The sequence below is a fragment of the Harmonia axyridis genome, chromosome 1 (genome assembly GCF_914767665.1).
Source record: "Harmonia axyridis chromosome 1, icHarAxyr1.1, whole genome shotgun sequence".
Lineage (NCBI taxonomy): Eukaryota > Metazoa > Arthropoda > Insecta > Coleoptera > Coccinellidae > Harmonia > Harmonia axyridis.
In genome coordinates this window covers 35,857,693-35,882,341 of record NC_059501.1, presented here as the reverse complement: position 1 = coordinate 35,882,341, position 24,649 = coordinate 35,857,693, and the positions used below count along the sequence as shown (strand labels likewise).

Genomic DNA, 24,649 nt, shown 5'->3' with positions numbered 1-24,649 from the left:
TAGGTACGTATTTATCCATAAAATATTCTCGCCTCAAATTTTCTGCGAAAAAAGTTGATAATAATAATAATAATAATAATAATCCTTTATTGATCTCATAAGACATACAATTATGTGTGAGATAAGTCACAAAAAAAAGAAAAAGTTAACATAAATAATTATCAAATGTATCGTTTAAAAATTCACCAACAGTATAATAACAATTTCTTAACAATAAAGCTTTCACACTGGCCTTGAATTCTCTAAGATTCAGAGACGTAATATGGGAAGGTAAATGATTGAACAATTTTATGCCCTGATATGTGGGCGACATTTCAAATTTTGTTGTTCTGTGTTTTGGCACAAACAGCACTCCCCCACTTCTTGTATGGTAATTATGAAAGCTTGATAATTTTGTGATGCTATTCTCTTTTTCCTTAATATATAATAAGGTTTTAAGAATGAAAATACAAGACAGCGTGAGAATACCATTTTGTGAAAAAACTGGTCTACAAGACGTCCTTGGTGTTATATCAAATATCATGCGCAGAATCCGCTTTTGAATAATAAAGACCCTACTAACCTCTGAAGAATTTCCCCAAAGTAGGATGTTGTAAGATATATGGCTATATACTAAGCTGTAATAAATATTGATCAACGATGACATGGGAAACAAGTGTCTTACTCTACTTATAGCGAAAAATGAACTTTTCAATTTACCGCAGACCAAATCAATGTGACTGAACCATCTTAAACCTTCATCCAGAAAAATTCCAAGAAATTTAACACATTCTTTAGATGTGGTTACAGTATCTAGATGGTGAAGAACGAGTTTCTTACTATATTTACCCAATGAAAAATGAATACATTCAGTCTTCCCGATATTAATTACAAGATTATTTGTACGGCACCATTTTACAAAACAATCAAGTAGAAACTCGCACAACATTTGGAGCTCTTCGAAAGAAGAAGCCCTAACAGCAAACGATGTGTCGTCAGCAAACAAAATAATTAAACACATCTTCGAGAATGATGGTAACTCGTTTTGGGAACAAAAACTGAACAATTCATCTTTCAAACTTGCAGGAAGGTCATTGATAAAAATAAGGAACAACAGAGGTCCAAGGACGGATCCCTGCGGTACTCCTAATTTTAAAGTGTACTCAGATGATAGAGTATCCCCGACTTTGACATTTGCTGGCCTTCCCGCGAGATAGCTCCCCAACCACTCCAGAAATATACCCCTGAAACCCAAGTTATAACATTTTTCTATTATAAAGTCAAAAGAGAGACTGTCAAAAGCTCTTGAAAGGTCAAAAAACAATCCAGCAACATGAAACCCGTTATCAAGACATTCGTATATGTATTCGGTGAATTGAACAGCTGCCGTTTGGGTTGAACGGCCAGATCTGAAGCCATGCTGGGAATTATTCAAAATATGATATTTGTCGATATATTTCATCATTCTGTTGAGGACTATCTTTTCAAAAACTTTAGAAAACGAGTTCAACAGAGATATTGGCCTATAATTAGTGATATCGTGGATGTTATTTTTCTTAAAAACTGGAATGACCGTAGCTCTCTTCAACGATGAAGGGAATATACCATGGCTTATGGAAAGGTTGATGCAGTGTACGAAATGCTGGCATATCACTGGACTTATCATCTTCAGAATCCTAGCAGAAATAGCATTCGTACCCGAACTTTTATTATTCTTTAGGGACCTTATTGCGTCAACAACCTCGAGCTCAGAAACTGGATGGAAGAAAAATGTCGAATTTGTCATACATGAGGTGGTACATGTTGCAGAAAAACTATTGTTATAAAAACAAAGAAGCGCTTTCTCAGCTACAGTTGAAAAATGATTGGCAAACATTTCCGCTACTTTATCAGCGCTATTTAAGGAGAGTCCATCAATATTTAGTTCTATAACTTCAGTTCTCTTTTCCCGTCCAATCAAAGAATTAACCATGTTCCATACCGTTTTGTTTTTGTTACTAGATCTGGATATTAGTGTATTATGGAAATTAAATTTTGAATCTTTCAAGAGCGAGTTATAATTTACTTTCGCATTTTTGTACAGAGTAAAAGTTCTTTGAGTCTTCATATTCGAGTGTAACCAATGCAAATTCATGAGTTCACGTTTAGCTATAGTTATTTCAGGAGTAATCCATCCTTTGGTTTTATGATGGTTGGTGGTCAAATTTATGAGAGGGCAGCATAATTCAAATGCGTTTTGAATAGTGGCAATGAATGAATCAAAGCATGGATCGACAAAACTACTCTCGTAAACACTCTGAAAATCTACCTTTGATACATGGAACAAGAATCTGTTGAGATTGAATTGGCTCAAGTTTCTGACTAATCTTGGAGAAGAATGTGTAACTTTATCCAACCTAACATTAAAGTCCACCAGAATAGCTTTGTGGTCGCTCAAATATGCTTCAAAAACTTCAGCACAACAGTCTGATGGCTCAGCATTTGTTAGTATATAGTCAATTTTAGAAATAGATGTGTGACCTGTTCTATCTGTAAATGTCCTAGTAGGACTCTGAGAAGAAACTCTTAAACCAAAACAGTCAACAAAATCAGTAAACAGTCTACGATTTGTACAATTAGTTTTTAAATAATCAATATTCATATCACCACACAAAAAGATGATATCAACCAAATTGGCACAGTGATTCAGTGCATAAGATAATCTCTCAAGAAATACCTCAATATTCCCGGAACATGGTCGGTATACACTTAAAATTCCTATTCGGCTCATGTTGGCAATCACAATAGATCCACATATTTCACAATTCATCTCGTCCGAAAAAACCGAAACATTAAGATTTTTCACTTTCATACCACTTTTCACGTAGACCATAGACCCTCCATGACCTCGATTAGGACGGCAGTAATGATCAGCCATTAGGTAGCCAGGTATTGACATCGCTCTTACACTATCAGGAGTACACCAGTGTTCAGCAACACCAACAATATCAGGACCAATCTCGCTAAGGAGCATTTCCAAGCTTTCTAATTTGTTGGAGATACATTGGACATTTAGTTGTAATAGTCTCAATTTAGAGTCCTCAGCAAAGTTTAGTCTGTTGGAGGGTTGTTCTTTCGCGGTTGGAAAAAATGATGGATGCTTGCCCTATTGGGCCAATTTGTTCCGTCCAAAGCTTTATCATATTCAGAACTCGATATAAATACTTTAAAGGATGAATAATTCTCAGGGTATTTGGAAGTGAGTTTTTCACATCTCACTGATGAGAATTTTACCTTCAGAAAATCATTCAAACTTTCAACTGTCGTCTCGGGTTTTAGATTAGACACATGAAATATTTTCAACTTCTCTATTCCCTCAACAGTTGTATTTTCAGAACAGCTTCCAAGAACTAAAGCACGACGTCGTTGGCCTGGCCTCCTATGTCTGACGACACTCCAATCTTCACTGGTTTTTGTGTTAGAAGGTTCTCGAATAATGTTGCTATTCGGTATACTGACATGTTTTCTTGAATGGGTATCCTCTGTTGCTGAATTTGTTGGGTTTCGCTGTTTAAATTTGTTATTTCGCGAAAGAGTATTTATTTTAGCATCCGCAACATTCGACGATGACGCACGTGAAGCATCGGCGCTACAGGGATCAACAGTTACAGTATCAATTGCAGATCCCACATCCACATTTTCTGTCGTAGATGGGTAGTTCCTAGCCGGAGAGCGCACAGCCGGGGACGATATGCTTACTTTCTTATGTATATTTATATTTCTAGCAAGTTTTTCATTTAGATTATCTATTACAATCTTATCATTTACGATATCACGTTCAAGAGAAGAAATTTTATACTTCAAAAGGCTGTTGTTTTCCAATAGTAAAGCGTTTTTGGATTCCAATTCAAAAATGATTTTTAATAGGAGATCATGATGCGTTGACTCGTTACTAATATTTTTGTTACTACAATCGGACATCGGTGATATACCACCAGCATTAATACCACTGGGAGTCGCAAAATCTTCATCGCAGCATTTCTTGATTTTATTCGCACAGCCGGGATGATACACTTTTTCACAAACATTGCACTTTATAATATTTTTACTTATTGTTCGCTTGCATGAACCGCACTCAGGGATTATAATCTGTAGCGATTCGCTCGGCACAACCTTCTTATTCGACGTCATGATGAAGAATGAATATTATGACACGTGCCATATATGGCACTACTCGCATTAAAATGAACTAAAACTTTTTTTTATTCAAATCAATTCATTAGAAATAGGTAATACAAAAAGACATTACATATTTTCATTCCAAGTGAAACGTCGAAAACAATTTCAGTCCTTGTTCAGACATAATGTGACATTGTATTTTTCACAGGAAACATTGTGACTTTGCTCTGCACCCAGGATATTTACATATCTGACGATCTTCGTGCAATTCAGGAAAATGTCCCATATTATCGCAACGTATTTCTGGATACTTCCAGGTTTTTTCAATGGGGGACGCACAGTACCGAACTCATATGAAAGTTATACAGCCAATGTATAACTATCAGCGACTAATAACGAGTTATTCCATGAATAAATAAAGTGGCAAAAATGATTTCTATATACACGTTGAACCCTACACTTATTTATAGAATCACGACAGGGTCCATAGAGATCGTCCACATAGTTGAAATGACAATACTTGAGTATCAGTCAGTATTCTTTTGGCAAAATTGATAATAGATGTATATGCGGATATAATCTTTTCAGATTCCCACAAGCAGATTAGATGCATCTACTGAAACGTAGACCTGTATTCATTAAAACGCCCAAATTATGAGTGCATCTGGATAAGATAAAATTTGTTCATTCAAACAAATATTGAGTTTCTCACCCTAACACCCCTGCAGTGTCTCATGATCAGTAAAATCATTAATGATTTTTATTTTACTGTATCAACTTTCCCAGGAAAAAATGAAATGTATAATATGTATGTATCGAGACTTGAGATACTTTCTTTATAATATCAACAAGTTTGTCGACCATTCCTGCTATGAATTTCGACAGACAGACAATCTGACGAAACGTTTTCATGGCATGTCTTTGTACAAATTTGAGTTACAATCAAGCATAAAATAAGGGTCTGAGGGTTCATGCAAGATTTAGTAAAAAGTTGTATGAATACGAATTCCCAACTTCACGTTAGTGTTTTTCTCATTTTTCATTTCATTTATGTATATGAACCACAGATAATAAATAAGTGCATAAAAATCATTTTATTGTTTTTCTATTTTACAAAACATTTTAATGAACCTAGGTACTAAAGTTATCTTGATAGGCTTAACTTCAAACTCATCATTATCTATAGAAAACCACAAACCCTTTTTGTCACTCCATGTTTCATGAGGTTTAATCTCCAGTACCCTGGCATTCACATCTTCTTCAAACTTTCTTTCATAACCCTCTTCTGAATTCCAACCTTGTTTCACAAAATCGAAATAGTTCAAAGATTTAGGCCCGATTTTTAAATGCAATTTGGGAATATGATTATCAGTAGCCGATATGTTACATGTAGAAATAACCAAATCAGAAGTTTCTATATTTTTTTCATGACGAGTACCACATTCTGGGTTCACAATTCTTGCATATTTATTGTTTTGATTTTTTTCCACTGAAAATCTGAAATTTAACATTTTAAATAAATTAACAAAAAACTTAACGTAATCTTGGAACAAATAAAATACTACAAACATACCTTTGAAACCATTTTTGATTAGAATGATTTTCCTTTTTTGTCATGCAATTCATACATCCTTCACAGGGAGGGGAATAAACTAAATCTGCATTGATCTTCCATGTCAAACTATCTTTCAATCTGAAAAATTGATAAAAGGGTTTTTAATCAAGTAAAATTGAAAGTTCTATTCATGAAGTGGTAGCTTCTGGTCAGTCATAACTAATATATTTGTAATACAACTTATTGAATTCGAAAATTTCAACTGAAGCATTCAGGCAGTAAAATACATACAATACATTCAAAACCAAAATTGTAGTCTAAAATAAAATACAAAATTTTACACTCATTGTTTTCTCTTGCTACACAAATTATCTCAACAATTATCGAAAAAAACATCAAATAGATATTAATATAAAAAATTTTGATGAAAAAGTAGCAGGATTTCATTTTTCAAATATCCTTATGAAACAAACATTCATACCTCATAAACTATATTACCTGGAAGAGAGTGGTAAGAAATAAGGTTTACAGTAATAAATCTCAATAAAACTAAACCTTTCTAAAGTGGAGTGGGTGAACCACATAACTATGAAATTTTTAGTATATATTTCTACCCTGCTGTTATTGGACTAATTGATATAACACTTGAGATAAATACAATTATACCTACAGTTAATCATGACTTCTGTAGTCAATGACTTGTTGCCTTACAAACTAAATTTTATTAAAAATTGATATTCTCTTAATGACTGACCTAACTTACCCATTAAATATATATGTTGCATATTGCCTAAGAGGTCCGTAATACCAATATTTATCTTTAGAAACTTCTGCATCTCTATATGCTCCCCATTTCAAATTACTCAATGCATAAATTGGTTTTGAATCTCCTTCAGTTTCATTTCCACTAATTTCTACTTTCATTACATCAACCAATTTTGTGGATTCTTCTACAACTGCCATGGAGGCATCTACTAAAGACTTCACTTTTTTCAGATGATTTTGTTCAGGAAATAAACTTGTTGCAAGAGTATTATTTCTACCGAGAGGTAATATAGCTACAATTAAAATGAAGTTATTGTAATTAAAGTATAATATTAATCTTTGTACCTATAGGAACAAGACCATTGTTACTTTCTCCAGTTCTTCTGAGGAGACCTGTCACCACTTCACATAAAGTACCATCTCCACCAGCTACAATTATAGCATCTGTGTTGTTTAAATCTTCGACCAACTTTCTTGCATGGCCCTCAGAATCTGTTTTTAATACATTTACTAAGATACCTGCCAAATGAAAAATTGGTGCACAATATTTTTCGAATTCATCAACTGCATTTTTTTTATTAGCATTTGGATTGAGAATAACAGTAATAGTTCTTGGTGTCCTATTGCCTGGAATTGTTTGCCTACCAAAATGAGAGGCTTTTTCACAGTACACTCTCATTAATTCCTGAGTTCTATAAATGATTCTATTAGAATTGCATGTAGCATTGCTTATAATTACTTACTGAACATAATCTTTGGTCCAACTATACCCATAGGTTAAAACTAAAGCTGCAAAAGTGGATTTTTTCCAATTGTTACGTATTTTTTGTGCAGTTTTAGAAATGAAAGCCATTTTTTTCTATTGAAGGAATAATAACTTTTATTAAAAATTAAATAAAAAATGTCTTCACATAATTTTCCTTAAATCGAGTTGTTACATTCGATATCCAATATAGACGTAAATTATAAGAATTTATGTATCATTTTCTTATTCCATTGCGTATATTCATACACACCAAAGAGTAACTTAACCCTGTTAGGCCTGGTAATACCTCTTCGGAGTCTTCGGTCTTCGGTGAATAATAAACAATAATTATGATATGATTAACCTAAATTCAGTTGAATGTTGGATCACAAAGTTGTTCAACACAACAGAACATAGAATATTATGTTCTAAGGGTCGGAAGGTTAGACGTTGCCGTTGTTACATTGGAGGGTCACGCAGTTTTCCTTTTTGCCGAGTGCCGATGATTAGGCCCAATATTTGTCAATGTCATAATGAAAAGGGGAAAGCAATACAGCATTTATTTAGGATTCTATTAATAATGTTATATCACAAATATGAAACTTCGATAATGAATATATATTGAATTGAAATTGAATTCTAAAAACAGATACTCAGAAAGTGTAAACTTTGAAGTTCATAATAAAATATAAATTGTTCAAATTGTAGAAACTTGGAAATTGAAAATGAATTGATGATGCCCAAACAAAAAAATCTGTCGTAAGAATGGGCTTTGACGAAACTGCTAATTCAAATAGTTGACTCAAGAAAGATCATTTAGGAAGTTCCAATGTCGTCAGAATTGATATTCTCTAATCCTTCGATACAATTTTCGAGGGTACAATCAATCTTCTCAATTTCTTCCCTTACTTTATCGGGACGATATTGATTTGAAAAACTGCTAGCTGTGTCAGAGAAATCTGAATTTAAATCGCTTCAAAGGATTTCGCACATGGTATGCGAATTTCTCTCTCGTGCTGTTATGATGGAAAATCACTGTGTGAAGTTATAGTAGCGCGATTCGTACACTAGTGTAAAGACGGCATAATAGGTCTATGATCACGGTATATCTGTCAAAAGAAATTGTTTAATTCGTGTATCAGCTGATTTGTATATAACCTACATTCTACATTCTTCAAACAACTCAAATTTTTTTCTTCCTTTAAGCTCGTATAATATCACCGATAAAAATGACGGAAAAAGAAGATGATGAGTCAATGAAAAATGCCAGTGATCAAGAGAAAAGTTTGGCAATGAGTGCTTATGCCGAATTCAAGAAGTATACATTCTTCACTTTTTCAGGATGAGCACCTAATTTTGATATATTTTCACAGGAAAAATTTCAACACAGCTCTACAACATATTCATAAACTGGAATATCGTTCCTTTGACTTCAAAGTCTTTCTCAATAAAGCGGTAGTAGAGTATTATAAGAGTGAGTTTAAAAAGACTGAACAATTCGAAAAAGCATTGACAGCACTCTGTGATCAAGTATGTTCACCAAATCAATTAATATGGTATTCAAATTATTTCAATTAAAATTTATTTCCAGTTCAATATACAGTTGGACAAACCAGAGGATGTTACACAATGCATAGTACATTATAATAAAGTTGTTTTACTATTCCACAAAAGAGAATATACAGCGGCACTTAGGATAACAGAAAAATTATACAAATTCATTGAACCAATGGGTATTTTTTGTAGTAGCTTATTTATTCAATGCATTATTGTTTTATGGTTCTAGATGATGTGTTAGCCAGGAAAGTCTGCTTTTTAGCAGCAGAATTACAACTACTCATTAAAATGCCAGATAAAGCTTTAAGTACCCTTGCCTATATGGAAGATCAACTTATGAATAAAACAAAGCAAGGTGATAGTGAAGATTCTTCTAGTAAGGTAATGGCAAGAATGTTATATTTTACCATTACCATCAATAAAAGAATATTGAGAAACAATATATCTGACACTAAAGTTGAACTAATTACACTCTAATCCATGAAATCTTGACATAAATTTAAGGTCATTTTGGCAATGCTATGTACCTTCAAAAAGCAAAATTTAGAGAAACTTGTCTTTATTTCTTGAGATGACAATATCCATCATCAAATGAATATTAGAAATGTAAAGATTCCATGTATTAGTACACCTCTAAAATGAATATTATGTATTAAAATACAAGTACATTATTAAACATAAAAAGAATTCATAGTGGTATGCACACTGAGCTATAAGCCTGTCCATGTTGTGGCAATATTTTAATAGTAAATTTTTTTGTCAATTCTCATTCCTAGTTGAAAATAATTTATTAATGATTTTTAGGCATGAAAATGTTTAATTGTCCTCTTCTAAATTATCTGACTCATGAAAATTATTTGTATTCCTCATTAATTATCTTAAAAGATTATCTTACTAATGAAAATTATTTGAAATCGTCATTAATTTTTTAGTCTAATGATTCTGACATGGAAGAGTTAGGTATAAAAATTGCAAAATACAAAGCTCGCTGCTATCTTATGAAGAGAAACTTAACTGTAGTGAAGAACCAGATCCAACTTTTTGACGGAGATCAATGGGTAAGTCCATTCTCAACTACATTCTCTTGCAAAATGTAAACATTTCAGTTAATTTTCAGATATTTTGTGCTTCAAGCTAATCCTAATCTTTGCACTGAATTTCTATCTCATAATCACCTATCAGTTGGTTTTTTAATTCTTAATATTCTGAAATAAAAAGTATTCTCACATTTCTCACAATCCTTCAAAGTTCAAAATACCGTGTTATGCTTCATCAGTGCACATCCACTTAAAGGTACTAAATCCCAGATGTCATATCAGGGTTCTCAGTTTGCAACTGAATAAGAATTATTGTGTAAGTTGTTACTCCACCAATTATCTGAAAATGATTATTCATGAAAACTGGATTGAATTGTATTAAAATCAATTCGAATTGAGTAGATGGCAATAAAATTCATTACTCATGTATGCTTTGATATTCTTCTTTTTTAAACGCAGTTACTAGTTTTCAATGAAAATGCATGAGAAATGAATTATAGGTTTTCTTTGTAGATTGGAAGAATATTACAAAAAAAAATTTCAGTTGAAATACATACTGAAAAGAGCAAACCATGATTGATTGAGAAAAATCCTGCTGCACTGAATTCTATTTCATCATTAATAATTTGAAGAGAAAACATTGCTATTTCATCCAGAGTATCTTCATCCAATGTTTCGATTTCATAAATAAGTGAACCTGCTCTCTTTACCTTCATGCAACAAATAATTCCATTCCATTAATGAAATAAAAATATATTTTTGTCAGTAGGTTTATTGGCTTCAATTCAATGAATGGTAAAATTTTTAACAGCTTCTGTTTATTGTTGTGGCCTAATATTTTATATTCAGTGATATTAGAATATGTACTTCCAAAAGGAATAATTTCTACAACTTCGTTTTTGGCAACAAAATAATTCACTATGTCAACATTTTTGTTGTTGATGTTTTGTAACAAAATTTAATGTAAGGCTAAAGGTATTCACGACCGTATTTTCCAACAGAAGTCTAGGCTTTTTGCGCGTTTGTTCCCTGGCTTCTCGCCTACAAGGACGCAGAACATCTTCAAAATTCACAATCATCAATGTATAAACTTCTGAACATGTCTTCCGCAAGTTGTAGACGAAATGTCAGGTGAATAACTCTGTTGAAATCTTCCTTCTTCCTGGCTGTTTCTGTTCTTAAATTTTCTCCTTCTGATGACCAGATTCAGAAGGTCCTATTTCATTCACTCATTTTTGGAGTCCTTTCTGTGTTCTTGCAAGAGTCCATTTGCTCTGTCCAATATTGATGTTTGAATATCGTGTCAGGTTTCACCAATATTATCATTCCCAATTGAAACCCCTGTTGATTCTTCCTGATATCTTCTCACGTATCTCGGGATGTTTCAAAGTTCAAGCGGTTTTCTTATTGGTCTCTGTGATCTAGACAATCTTTTCAGTTTAACATCTAATGTGGACGATAAAATATTATGGTTAGAGTTGATGTTAGGACCAGGGTATGTTTTCAGGCCCTTTATATTGTTTTGAAACTGGTTATTTATCATTATGAAATCTATCTGGTTTCGCACTATTCTGTCTTGCTGCCCATCTTATGGCGATCTCCATGTCTATAACCGTCATTTTGACGGCTGAAAGAAGGTATTTGTAATGACAAGCTTAATTTCCTGATAAAATTCAACTAGATGATCTCCTCTTTCTTTCATCTCATCAAGTCCATGTCCACGAGTCTGTATTTGCCCTAGCTTGGCGTTGAAACCCCCCATAAGGAGTGCAATTTCCTGTTTTTTTGTTATTTTAAGAATGTTATGAACTTTTTGGTAAAATAAGCCTGGACGATATTAATATTTACAGGACTAGCATTTATTTAAACCACAAGCCCCGTGACGTATTTACTAATTGATTCCTTCATTACTACTGCAACTCCATTTCGGTGCATTGGATCTTGATTTCCAGAGTGATACACAGTATATCCGTTGGATATGTAGTTTCCGCTATTTGGCCATCTGGTTTCACTTGCTCCCATGATTGAGATATCGAGTCGTTTCATTTATAAAAGTAGGTTTCTTAGTTTTCCAGGCTCGTATAATTTTGTAACATTCCACGTCGAAATCTTATAATTATTCTTTGTTGTCTTTACCGTTGATTTCTGTTCGTTTCTATTGGAAGGATTTCGCTGGATGACGACCTAGGAAGCCTTGCAATCTTGTGTCTGTCTTTCCCCCCTTGATCTCGGTATCCGATCTTCGTCATCAGTAATATTTTGACTTTGTATGTTAACTCTGCAAGTTAACTACTACTAGGGGTACTCAATGCGTCTTTAATGCAGTGGTTCAGCAGACAACTAGCCTTACGTGACTATTTTGCTAATTCACGTCAAATCGCGGTCTAATGTTTTGGAGAAACAGTAAACTTTCAAGTATTGCAATTTTTTCATATCGTGCACGATCAGTTCTCTTTTGAATAACATTAAACCGTATTCAGAATTAAATCGCGATTCTTTCTAGGCAGGTATGCTATGAACGATGACAGTAGAAGGGTGATGTGATATCGTATTTGCCGTTGGAGTCAATTTTGGGGGCTCTATTTGAGGAGGTATCACGGCCATCATGGTCCCACACATCACTTATCTAGAGTGACGTCCATATTTCTATTTTTAGCGGGATCACATACGTCCTTATAATACTCCTCGACATACGGGTTATGGATTTGGTGGGCAGGAGACTTTACTATGCATCATCCATTAAACATCGGGAATTTTAATCCAAGTCCAAGTTGCTTGGATTAAGTTCCCAGAAGCAAATCTCGTTTTGTCATATTATATTTATATTCCTGATGTGGTACTATCATATCATATCACATTAAAATCGAGTTGAAGAAATTATTCCTTTGCGATATTATGTCATTTAGTATGAGAATTAGACAAGAAAATACATACTTTTGATGTTATATGAAAAGAAAAGAAAAGTCTCATATTGAAGATAGTAGGGATTGTAAATTTAAATTTGATTAATCTAGTTGCTAGCTACAGCTAGGGGTCCATTAGGCGGGTCGGGTCGGGGCGGAGAAACCGCCTGCTTACATTTGGATGCAACTGCGTCCACTATAGGCTGACCGTGTAGTGGACGTTGTTGCATACAAATGTAGGCAGGCGGATTTCTCCGCCCCGTCCCGACCCGCCTAGCTTCAAGTTGCATTTTAAACATAATTTGAAAACTCTTACCTCTTGGATGGAACATTCGGAAAATTTGCAGATTCTGTAAACGGTTGGAGCATAGCAGATAGAAATTATGATATACTCTGTGAGATGAATGAAATCAATTTCCATTTGAACATATCGACAAATGAGAAAAGAATGCATGGCCAATATAAGAAAGGAGTAACCGAAATAACTAACCATGCGGAAACCAAAAGTCTTATTCATAAGTGTTATTAATTTAACTAAACTGTGATGCCATTTACATATGTGGCATAAGAGGTCAAAAGACCTCTTTTTTCTGTTGTCAGTAGTAATAAATGATATCTCATCAAGATCATACTGGCTCAATGACTGTAGTATATTGTTGAGTGCATTTAATCTTTCTCTGATCAAATTTACCATTTCGTAATAAATATATGCATTCACAGTGAGTATCGAGTGTGGAGCAAAATAAATAACAAATACTAAAATGTAGTCCATTTGTCCTTCCAATACTACCCATGTAAGAATTGGAAGTGCTATTTGACCTAAAACGAATGATACACACTGCAAATTTCACACAATGGTGTATAGAAAGTTAATATTGAATGCTGGATTGTCCGACATAGTGGATATGTCAAGAGGTCTCAAAGGACATTTATAATATTTCTTAGCACTCCAGCATTCATGGAAATGGTGAAACTATACTTTGAAATTAGCATGGCCTTCATATAAAAATTAATATACAAACCTGCAAAAACCATCATGGATGGTCTTATACGTTTCGGATAATTCAACTGGATATTGTATTTCATAAATTCCAAATCGATTTTTCCCATTCTGTTTATTAAAATTGAAAATTTTTTCCGAGTCAGAAAAGCTTCAATCCAAATAGTTGATATAGCAATTATTGTAACTGTCGAGTTGAAGAAAGCATGTAATTCAAGGTCGCTTTCGTCCCTTTGCAATCGTCTTCTAAAAGCGGCTAGACAGTAAATAGAAAGATATGTGATGTTCAAAACCACCGTGATCCAAAATTTCGTTACAGATTCTTCGATTCCATTATGAGAAAAAGTGAATGGAGCACACCCAAATAATTGATATATTTTTAGAGGATAAAATAAGGAAGAATATAATTCCTTTGGAATGTTCACGTTACGATCGTGGGAGTTTGTCGTCTTCATTTTGTTGAATGTTCAAGACTGCGACAAAAACAATATTTTATATTGAATTAAATGGGGCATAATCCATCTATCATCATTTCTATCAATCAAGAATATTTGCTTTCACTTTATACGATTATATAATTATGAAATTTCTCATATGCTAGGGAATCCGTCGATACAAGTAGAGGAAAAGTGTATGTAATTGTATTTAAGTCTTTACAAATGCACGTTCCGGACAAACCATATTTTAGACTAAAATGTTCTTCTTTTCTTGAAACTTTATACATTTTTGGCAATTTTCACAGGTTATCGTCGATTGTTTGACCTACATTACACAATTTCTATTTCTAATCCTGAAGGGTTCGCGTCTATTTTTGACAAATACTGCTATGTTCACTGATTAAATTTTATTTAAGATAATTCTGGAGACTCGGCTCGGTATGGGCCCCTTTCCTCTTTTCTTCCTCAACATGGCGCTATACAAAGAATTTACCAATCAACGACTTCATTTTGAGATTTCATTCGCTCTGACAAAAGTTGATGGACTTTTGATTTAAACTAAGATGTCTAAAACAGTGGTGTGCTCACTTACTCTTGAAAAACCTTAAGATTAGAGTGGCGACTTTTGAAAAGATTAGCCTTCTTGGATTTTAATGGTATTGGTCCCTTTTCACTTGATTTCTGCATCGTTTCTTAAAGCGCTCAAGTCTACTATCTGGCAATGTCGTGTTTTGAGGTTAAATTAACAATCTACAACTTTTGACAGAACAAATGAAATTTTCAAAGGATTTTGTATAGCGCCACTTTAAGGAAGAAGGGTAAAGGACCCATGCTGAGCTGAGTGGCCGGAATAATCTCAAACAAAATCTAATCAGTGAACACACCAGTATTTTAGACATCTTAGTGGCGACTTTTGAACTTTTTGAAGGTATCTGTCTTCTTGTATTTTTCATTTGATTTCCGCATTGTTTTGTGGAGGCGCTCACGTCGTATTTCTGTCAATGTCGTTTTGAGGTTAAATCGAGAATAAACTAAATTAAAATTTTAAAATGATGCCGTGATTATTTATATAGCGCCCTCTCAAGGAAGAAAAGAGAAAATGCCGGGACGAGTCGTCAGAATTATCTTGAACAAAATCTAATCATTGAAAATACCAATTTTAGACATCTTGAGTTAACCTCAAAACGACATTGACAGAAAGACGACACAAGCGCCATAAGAAATGAAACGGAAACAAAGTGAAAAGGGACCAATACCATTCAAATCCAAGAGCGCTGGTTCCTTCAAATGTCGCCACTTTAATCTTGAGGTTTTTCAAGAGTAAGTGAACACATCAGTGTTTTAGATATCTTAGTTTTTACTTAGTTGATTGACAACTATCATCTTTGCAATTCTCTTTATCATTATAACTAGTGCATCATACATATTCTTCAGCGACACTGGTAAATCGGTAGATATTCGTTCAATTCTGGACAGTTTCAGATGGTTGATGAACCAAATAGCTTATTGAAGAGCTCTATATTCATGTTAATCGATACATCAATGTACCTGTTGGGGTTGCGTCACAACGTTACCTTGAGTTTTAAGATAGTGGATTTTTAAGGACTCAAGGGTTATGACTAAAAGGCAGATCGTGTGTTAATGCACTTTATTTCTAAAACTAACAAGTATTTATAACATAATTTCTGTGACGTCAAGACCAACGTAAATATGATGACAATAGATTTATTGATGCAATATGAATTCTGCAGTTCACCGGAAATATGAAAGCAACTTGGTATTTCTCTATTTAGGTTAGGGGTTGTCCATTAATCACGTGAGGCTTGAAAGGGGGGGAGGGGTTTGATAAAAATCACGAAAATATCACAAGGGGGAGGGGGGGTGTAGTAAGATATCACGTGTATTTATTTTTTCGTCAAACGCGCGATTTTTAAACAAATATTAAGCGGCACGGCGCGGCGTGTAGTGACCTTGACTACATTAAATATATTCATGTACTAGTGCAATACATGTTTTTCCTATAATTACACTCTTCGTTTATTATTATTGTTATGGCAATCAAAAAAAACTTGCAACCTAGTGTAGACATTTTTATAATGGTCCTTAATTTCAGAAGAAAAACTATTATAGTTTATACCTGTATTTAAATTAAGATAATATTCAGAAAATTTTAAGATTCGTTGTAGGTACTAAAAATACACGTGATGTTGAGAAGGGGGAGGGGGGGTGGTCTTAAACCTCACTACGTATCACCAATGGGGGAGGGGGGGTTAAAAAATGCTAAAAAAAGATCACGTGATTAATGGACAACCCCTTAACTGAAATCAACTGTTTATCTGGTATGGATTTACAGAAAACAATTTCAACAGGTAGTCAAAGACCTTTTCTCTTACTCTTTTGTGAAATAGGTATATAAGATAACATCTAGGAAGTAACAAGTTTAGAGAATTTAATTTTATCTTTTGGTTGATGTTGATTCTAATCGATAAATAATTACTTTAAATTAAATTATAAAGGTTAAGTGAGTATTTTTGATATTGTATACTTTTTTGTCTAGTAATATAATTTCAAATTGACAAAATATTAGAATCAAATAAAAAAGAATATGTTATCCAAAACAGTATAAATTGAGTAAACGGTTAATAAACTGAATAACTAACTTAATATACTGTCAGATGTACGTTTTAAAATTTTTGCATTTTGCAATACAATTTTTCAATATTCAACCTTTATTTCATAACCCAACTTATAACTCAGAAACTAATAATACCAGTGCTACACCTTCAAATTTAATTTGCAGATTCTTTGTTGTTTAGACGTAATCACAGTAACTACTAGTAAGGACAATCACTATATCACAGTAACTACTAGTAAGGACAATCACTATGAGGTCGTTCTAGATATTTATAATATTAATTCAAAAAAATCTCTCTCAATATAATTTAAATTTCTTGAAACATAACTGTCATAAGCAATTGAAAGTCTATATTGACAACTGTTCCTCAGAGATTGCTCAGTTCTGAAATATCACTAAATGCTCATTCATAATAGATGTGCTTAAACTTGAATTTTATAAATATATATATCTTATATCATTTGAAAGTGTTTATTTTTTTTAATAGATCGTTTTACTATAAGGAGTTGTCAAAAAGCTCGAAATCGATGAATAATCAGTAGAATTCCCACCGGAATCTTGTTGATCAGTATCTAGTTGTATAAGAATAATTATGTATGTAGTGACCCCTCCTATGATCTGAAAAAGAAAAAAACTTCAACTCAAGAATACGACGAAATCTTGAAGATCTCACCGAAAATAGCAGACTGTAGTCAATCGGAAAGAAACCAGCAGCAGTGAATTCGATGGTTTCATTTGAAATTTGCAAGGAAAACATTTCGATTTCATCTCGAATATCAAAGTCGTCGGATTCTATCTGGTGAATAAGTAAGCCAGATTTCTTTGCCTGAAATATTTTGAATAGTGATAGATCGGCTTCTTGAGAAATAAAAAAATGGGAAATGAATAAGAGAGGTAACATTTTTACGCGAGTTGGACAAATTCGAAGATTGGAATTGGAATTTTGCCGTGTGCCGCAGCTATGCAAATACACTGCTCAACAATTGATAGGGATCACTTACTTGTTCTAAATTTATTTCTGAAATATTCGCTCCAAGATTATAAATTTAGTCAGATATCAGAGTATTTTCAGTTGATAATATGGTTCACTTGAGAAAAGAATGAAAAAATGGAAAGTTGGAGAGAAAAAAAGACTTTATTAGGAACACTCAAAATCCTGTGTTTGAATAACATAAAAATTTTATGATGAAACCACAAGAAGGCTGAAGTTTCGGTTAAGCTAGTACCTAGTTGGTCCCCCACGAGCTCGTCTCAAGCATTCTACCCTACGAGGCATACTTTCGATCAAACGATTTATAAAATTTTGGGGCAAATTCGTCCAAATATCCCGTAAAGCGTTAGAAAGGTCCTCCAGGTTATTGATCGGTTGTTCTAAGGTTGACAATTGTCTAGACATCTCAGACCAGACATGTTCGATGCAATTCATGTCTGGAGAGCGAGCTGGCCAGTCCATCCTATCAATAGCATGAGTTTCTAGCGCTTCATTAACCAGACGACTACGGTGTGGACGGACATTATCGTCAATTAAAATGAAATTCTCGCCCACGGCAGCCGCAAACGGAACAATTATGGGTTCAATAATCATATCGTGATATCTCTGGCTGGTCATGGTGGTGTTCTGCAGAACAACCAACTCTGTGCGTTGGTTCAAACAAATGCCTCCCCATACACATATAGAACCTCCGCCAAAAGCTGTTGTGGGTACCATAAACTGTTCTGCATACCTTCGACCTCTTTCCTTCCTAGCAAGAATACGTCCATCGGAGTTGACCAAACGAAATCTAGACTCATCCGTAAATAAACATCGGCTACAATCTTCAAGTGTCCAATTGCGGTGCTCCTCAGCCCATTGCCGTCGATGAACCCGGTGTTCCCTATTCAAACGGGGATGTTGTGCCCTCCTACGTGCTCTCAAATCACGAACATGTAGTCGTCGTCTTACAGTCTGGTTCGAAATTAGAACTCCTGTTGCAACTCTCAGTGATCTATTGAGCCGCGACGCCGGGTAAGTAGGATTTCTCCTAGCATTGAGAATCAAAAGACGATCTTGGGCAGCTGTTGTACTGCGCTGCCGACCTCCCCCATGAACATAAGCTACTGATTCGTTTTGGATGAACCTATTCCAAACCCGACTCACGACACTTTGCGAAACATTCAACCGCCGGGACACTTCTCGCTGGGACAAATTTTCCTGTATCCACCGTATGATTTGGTCCAGTTGCACAGGAGCCAAACGTCTTCTCGGCATGACTGATAAGCTGATATTGTTCTCATTTCTTCAATTATTGCCACCTTATGTGTTCGAACGAGAGAAAAAACAGATTTAATAACAAATACCACATTGCTTTTCACTCCACCTGTAACAGCCTACAGATAATAATCGATTTTGTGAACAAGAGCCGATGAAGTGAGGAAGACTTTGATATAATCAACTCAAAACATCTTACTTTTTCCTTAGAGAACATATAATGTACAGATATTCACGAGATAACTTGAAAAAAATAAAAATGAAGAGAAGTTCATAAGTGATCCCTAGCAATTGTTGATCAGTGTATTATATCAAACCTTCCAACAGATCCAGGAGTTTTGATTTCAGATATTATACATAGGCGTACAACTTTGCTTCTACCGTTTTTCCAGAAATTCCAGGCTTTATTTTGAAAAACTGTTCATACATTTATGATTCAAAGTATTGACCGTCGCTGGCCACTACTCTCTCCCATCTTTCGGGCAGCGTACGAATCCCGCGTTGAAAAAACTGGTCATCTTTTGAAGCGATCCAGGAATCGATTCAATTTTTTATTTCTTCATAAGACAATGGCTGGTCCGCCAGTCAGTGTGTCATTGATCGAAACAAGTGATAGTTCGAGCGAACGTCTGGAGAATACGGCGGTTGGGGTCGGACTTCCCATTTCAACGTTTCCAAGTATGCCTTGACCACTTTCGCAACATGATGGGATCGAGCATTGTCATGCTGTAAAATGATTTTATCATGTCTCTCGTTGTATTGCGGCCGTTTCGTTTGTCTCTCAATGCTCGGCTCAAATGTATTAATTGTGTTCGATAACGATCGCCTGTGATTGTTTCATTCGGTTTAAACAATTCATAATACACTACGCCACGCTGGTCCCACCAAATACGGAGCATGGCCTTGGAACCGTGAATATTCGGTTTGGCCCTCGACGTGGAAGCATGGCCTGGATATCCCCATGATTTTCTGCGCTTGGGATTTTCGTAATGAACCCATTTTTCATCTCCAGTCACAATGCGATGCAGAAATCCCTGTCGTCTTTGCCTTGCAAGCAGCTGTTAACAAACAATCAAACCCCGTTCAACATCTCTCAGCTTCAACTCGCACGGCACCCAATTTCTTTGTTTCTGAATCATTCCCATGACTTTCAGGCGTTTTGAAATGGCTTGTTGCGACACTCCCAATGATCCTGCCATTCTTGTTGCGTTCAACAAGAGTTTCGATCAAATAATGCCTTCAATTCTTTATCTTCGAAAACCTTCTCTCTTCCACTGCCATGTTGGTCTTCAACGTCAAAATCACCGTTCATGAAGCGATGAAACCACTTCTTTCATAAATAGCGGTCTCACCATATGTATTTGAGAGCATTCGATGAGCCTCATCCGCAGATCTCTTTATATTAAAGCAGAAAATTAAAATTTCCCGCAAATGACGAGAATTTAGCCCTCAAGCTAGCATGTTTAATCGAGAATAACTTCATGATGCAGACACAAATCGATTAATATTTCGATGGTGTTATATTTACAAATCCCTAAGCTTATTGTATGGAATCTACGATCTATTTATTTCGACTACCACTTACCTCTTTCGCAAAACGTCGGAAGCAAAGCTGTAGGTACACCTAATAACCTATAATCTAAATTTTCGAGAAAAATTCACTTGAACTTGAATTTGAACAAGCACGTTTTCTTTCTTGTCAGTTTCTCATTTTTTTTTTTTGTACTCACCTCTCTTACTGTATATTCACAAATATTGCAAATTTTATATACAGTGAACGAATAACTAGTTACTGAAAATATATGTTGTATGAAATAATCCCATTGAATGTCCTTCTTGAAAAGATGACATATGGAAAAGACTTGCATCACTATAATCATGAAGGCATATCCGAAAACTACAACCATCTTCAACCCAAAAGTTTCATTCGCCAGTGTCATGGTTTTGATAATATTGTGATGCCATGAGCACACGTAGCATAACATTTTTAAAGGGTTTTTCTGTTTTTCGCTCTCCAACAAACTGATGACGTGGAGATCTCGATCGACCAACTTCTGGAGAAGGCAATTGAGCAACTGGAATCTTTCGTATACAAGACACGCCATCGCAGAGACGCAGTGGGATAACGTAATTATTATCCAACTGGGAATAAATGTATAAGCAATAACAGATAAAACAAGATGTCGGTGGTAAACCATATAATAGAAATATAGTAAACATTGAATTGCCAGAGCTGAAAAATCATATTGAATTACAAAGTGTTATCAATTTAATGAGAATTCATAATTTATCGGGACTAATAATAAGCAGAAAGAAAAAGTACTTGTGCTTATGGCCACACATTATGTTACTATGTATACATACAGATGTCGCATCATATAAGTCCATCATTTTCCATTAGATGGCGTTAGAAAGACGAGATTTCGTACTTCAAAAACTTCTCTGAAAACTTAGTTGACTCAGTTTAGTTTGAACGCGCGTCAAAGAAAAACACTAACAAAGAGAAAAACGCTATATTTTACAGTTTTTCTTCGATAAAGGCAAAAATGCAAGCCAGGTGGCTGAAAACGTAATTAGTTTTTAAGGTCCTGATACTGTAACATCCAATCATGCCCGATTTAGGTTTCGTCGATTTCGTTCCGGTAATTTCGATGACAAAAATGCAAAGAAGGCCAATTATCGAAATTTTCGATAAAATCATTGTCGAGTCTGACCGTCATGAAAGCACTGTTTCGATTACTCAAGAGCTAACGATTGCACAAAAGACCGTTTGTAACTATTTGGCTGATCTCAAGAAGAAGCTCGATGTATGGGTACCTCACGAATTAATGCAAAAAACCTCATGGACCGAATTTTCATCTGCGACTCTTTACTGAATCGCAATCGAGCCATTTTTGAAGCGGTTGGTGACTAGTGATGAAAAGTAGATCACTCACGACAACGTCAAGCGAAAACGGTCGTGGTCGAAACACGGTAGTCAAGCTAGTATTGTCGGCCAAGAAGGTTTTCTGAGATTGGCATGGAATTTTCTACTATGAACTGCTCCCCTATGGCACAACTATTAACTCGAAACTGTACCGTCAACAATTGAACTGTCTAAAGGACGCAATCGCCAGAAGCGGCCAGTTTTGCCTAATAGGAGAAGAATTGTGTTCCATCAGGACAACGCTATGCCACACACATCGATAGTGACTCGCCAGAAGCTCCGGGAGCTTACTTGGGGCCTTCTTATGGATCCACCTTATAGACCGAACCTGGCACCAAGTGATAACCATCTGTTCCTCTCCATGGCGAACAATTTTCCGGATGAAAATTTGCTTCAACAGAGGTGAAAAGCGACTGTCTCAATTTTTTGTCAATAGGTACGAGGGCTTCTATGAGAGAGGCATAATGATATTAATTTCAAAATGGCAAAAATTTATCGAACAAAACGGCGCACATTTGACCTAAATCGGATCATTCTAACTATGGTAATTAAGGCCTTGTTTTTCATGCGAAAATGATGGATTTCTTTTTACTACACCTTATATCAAAACTACGAATTTTTTGTTTGAAAGAATTTTCCTCTGCCTCAAGAAGAATCGGAAGCAACTATGTGTACAAACAAGATTGTGGTTACTTCAATCTTAACTATTCAAATTCTACTGAATACTCAAAATATTTCACACATGTATTAGATAGCAGTGCTTATGAAGATTAAATGAGTAGGTTTTTATAGGTTGTTCTTATGGAAATGCAGCTTATAGTGTAATAAATTCAAATTAAAAATTTTCTATTATGAAATATATTTGAAATGTATACGAACCTGCCAACATCCAATAGTTTTTCCTGACGTATTTTCTATAGTCCACCGATATGTCGAAATTAGCCAAACCATGATCTATAGCAACAAGATCTTTCAAAAAATTAGACCATGTTCCGACTCTGAACACTCCTATTATCCATACGGCCAATATTGAAACAATGGAAATCTGATTGATGATCTTGGTATGAGTTCCTAGAGATAATTCTGGCATTGGCTCTGGATTGAAATGCAGAATCGTCAAGACACTCATGTAAAGGCATAGTTGTACTACGAAGACGATGTAACATAATATGGATTTTCTTATGCCGTTGACAGAAAAAAGAAATGGTCCACAGCCTGAAATCTGACTTATTCTGATCGGGATTGCGATAGATCTGTAGAAGTTCTTGGTAATTCTGATATTTCTACTTTTACGGTCTATCCTCCGTGGTTTCATGATTGAATATATGTGTTTATTACGCTGTTCGTTTCCTAAATGATGGTTTTTCTATTAATAACAGTGTTTTGAAGAGCAAATCGATATTTTAATCAGAGAAAGTATTTTATGACTGTCTTGATGCAGAAGCTATTTTATCGGTTGCCTAATAATCCATCAGAAGATTAAATAGGACTTTGTCTAACAGATCTATAATATTTCGATGTTCTTGAGTAATCTAGAATTTGTGTACGCATTTTTCCTTCATAATATTATTCAATTATAATGATGTGTTTCAGAGAATTAAGGGATCTTACTTTCAGAGGTGCTTTTTCAGCGTATTTTAAAACCAAAGAATATACTTAAAATGAAGATTTCATTAGTAACATTTATTTGGAACAGCTCAATAATTGAAAATAAAAATTTCTATGCTCTTTTTTCGATATTCTTCTTAAATTTTCTATGGTTTCGGTTCAACTATTAACATGAAATTTTGAACGAGGCCTGAAATTGTCACTTTACATTCAAGTGCAAATTTTGTTCTCGATCTAATTCCCAGTTTTAAAATAAACAGCAAAACAATATTGTGAACGGGTGTCAGTATTTATGAAATCTCATTTCGGATGTTGCGGAAGTTAACCGGGATATTAAAGATACTTATCTTCCTCCTCCAAATTTCAAGTTTCAATTGGCTCAAAAGCTCTCGACTGCTTGCCTCATTATTTTTATATTCCGCTTAAATTTTCTATGGTTCTGACGCTCGAAATGTTGTATCAAGCTTGGAATTGTTGTCATATACGTTCAAAATGTCTACCCAATCTGATCATTCTGATCTGTAATCGTGGAAATATTAGGTATTTATTTTTTAATATTCTTCTTGAATTTTCTATGGTTTTGATGAAATTATGAAGTTCTCCACGGGGCAACGTGTGATTCTAGTGGCTCCTTCTTCCAAGGAAGCCATTACTTGATATAGGGTTCCCGTTTTTGGATATGGATGTCTTAATTTTTTTTTTAATGAAGATTTTTTTAGTTATGTTAGGCTTAAGAAAAACAGTGAATTTTATAGTTTTATTTGGAAATCAGATTGGATATTTGTAACGTGAGGCGGATCTGTAGGTTATAGTTTCATGTAGTATTGGTTAATGAGTAGTTTCATAATTGATAGTTGATGATGAGCTATTTAATTTAAAAATGGAAAATTTTAATTTTGTTTGAGCTAGTATCATTATTGAAATAGGTTAGTGTTGTTATGATTACTGAGGAGCAAGGACCACTTCACTAATATGGATAAAAATAAGGGAAAAGTTATGGCATCCGATGCCACAACTTTTTCGGATAAGGGAGTGATGTAATAAATCGGAAATTTGGAAATTGTCAAAATTACTATCCAGAATGAAAATACGTTGA

The 24,649-nt window shown here is 34.6% G+C and overlaps 3 protein-coding genes across 3 annotated transcripts in view; 1 reads left to right on the top strand and 2 right to left on the bottom strand.

The window, feature by feature from the left end:
• Positions 1-5,216: 5,216 nt before the first annotated feature.
• Positions 5,217-7,589, bottom strand: LOC123688894 (acylglycerol kinase, mitochondrial). Its single transcript, XM_045627633.1, has 5 exons — positions 7,201-7,589; positions 6,803-7,149; positions 6,456-6,750; positions 5,711-5,830; positions 5,217-5,634 (listed from the first exon to the last, which is right to left on the bottom strand). Exons 1-5 carry the CDS (start codon positions 7,308-7,310, stop codon positions 5,232-5,234), a joined length of 1,275 nt encoding a protein of 424 aa, XP_045483589.1. The 5' UTR covers positions 7,311-7,589; the 3' UTR covers positions 5,217-5,231.
• Positions 7,590-8,334: 745 nt separating this feature from the next.
• Positions 8,335-24,649, top strand: part of LOC123686606 (CCR4-NOT transcription complex subunit 10) — a 28,028-nt gene continuing 11,713 nt past the window's right edge. The window contains exons 1-5 of the mRNA XM_045626840.1: positions 8,335-8,520; positions 8,576-8,732; positions 8,794-8,935; positions 8,989-9,140; positions 9,692-9,817. Coding sequence (XP_045482796.1) covers positions 8,432-8,520; positions 8,576-8,732; positions 8,794-8,935; positions 8,989-9,140; positions 9,692-9,817 — 666 coding nt within the window. The 5' untranslated portion in view covers positions 8,335-8,431. The remainder of the gene's footprint in view (positions 8,521-8,575; positions 8,733-8,793; positions 8,936-8,988; positions 9,141-9,691; positions 9,818-24,649) is intronic.
• LOC123686609 (putative gustatory receptor 28b) lies at positions 16,457-23,432 on the bottom strand. The gene is made up of 4 exons (XM_045626843.1): positions 22,825-23,432; positions 20,750-21,252; positions 17,445-17,597; positions 16,457-17,389 (listed from the first exon to the last, which is right to left on the bottom strand). The coding sequence occupies exons 1-4, from the start codon at positions 23,258-23,260 to the stop codon at positions 17,252-17,254; spliced, it is 1,230 nt and encodes a 409-aa protein (XP_045482799.1). The 5' UTR covers positions 23,261-23,432; the 3' UTR covers positions 16,457-17,251.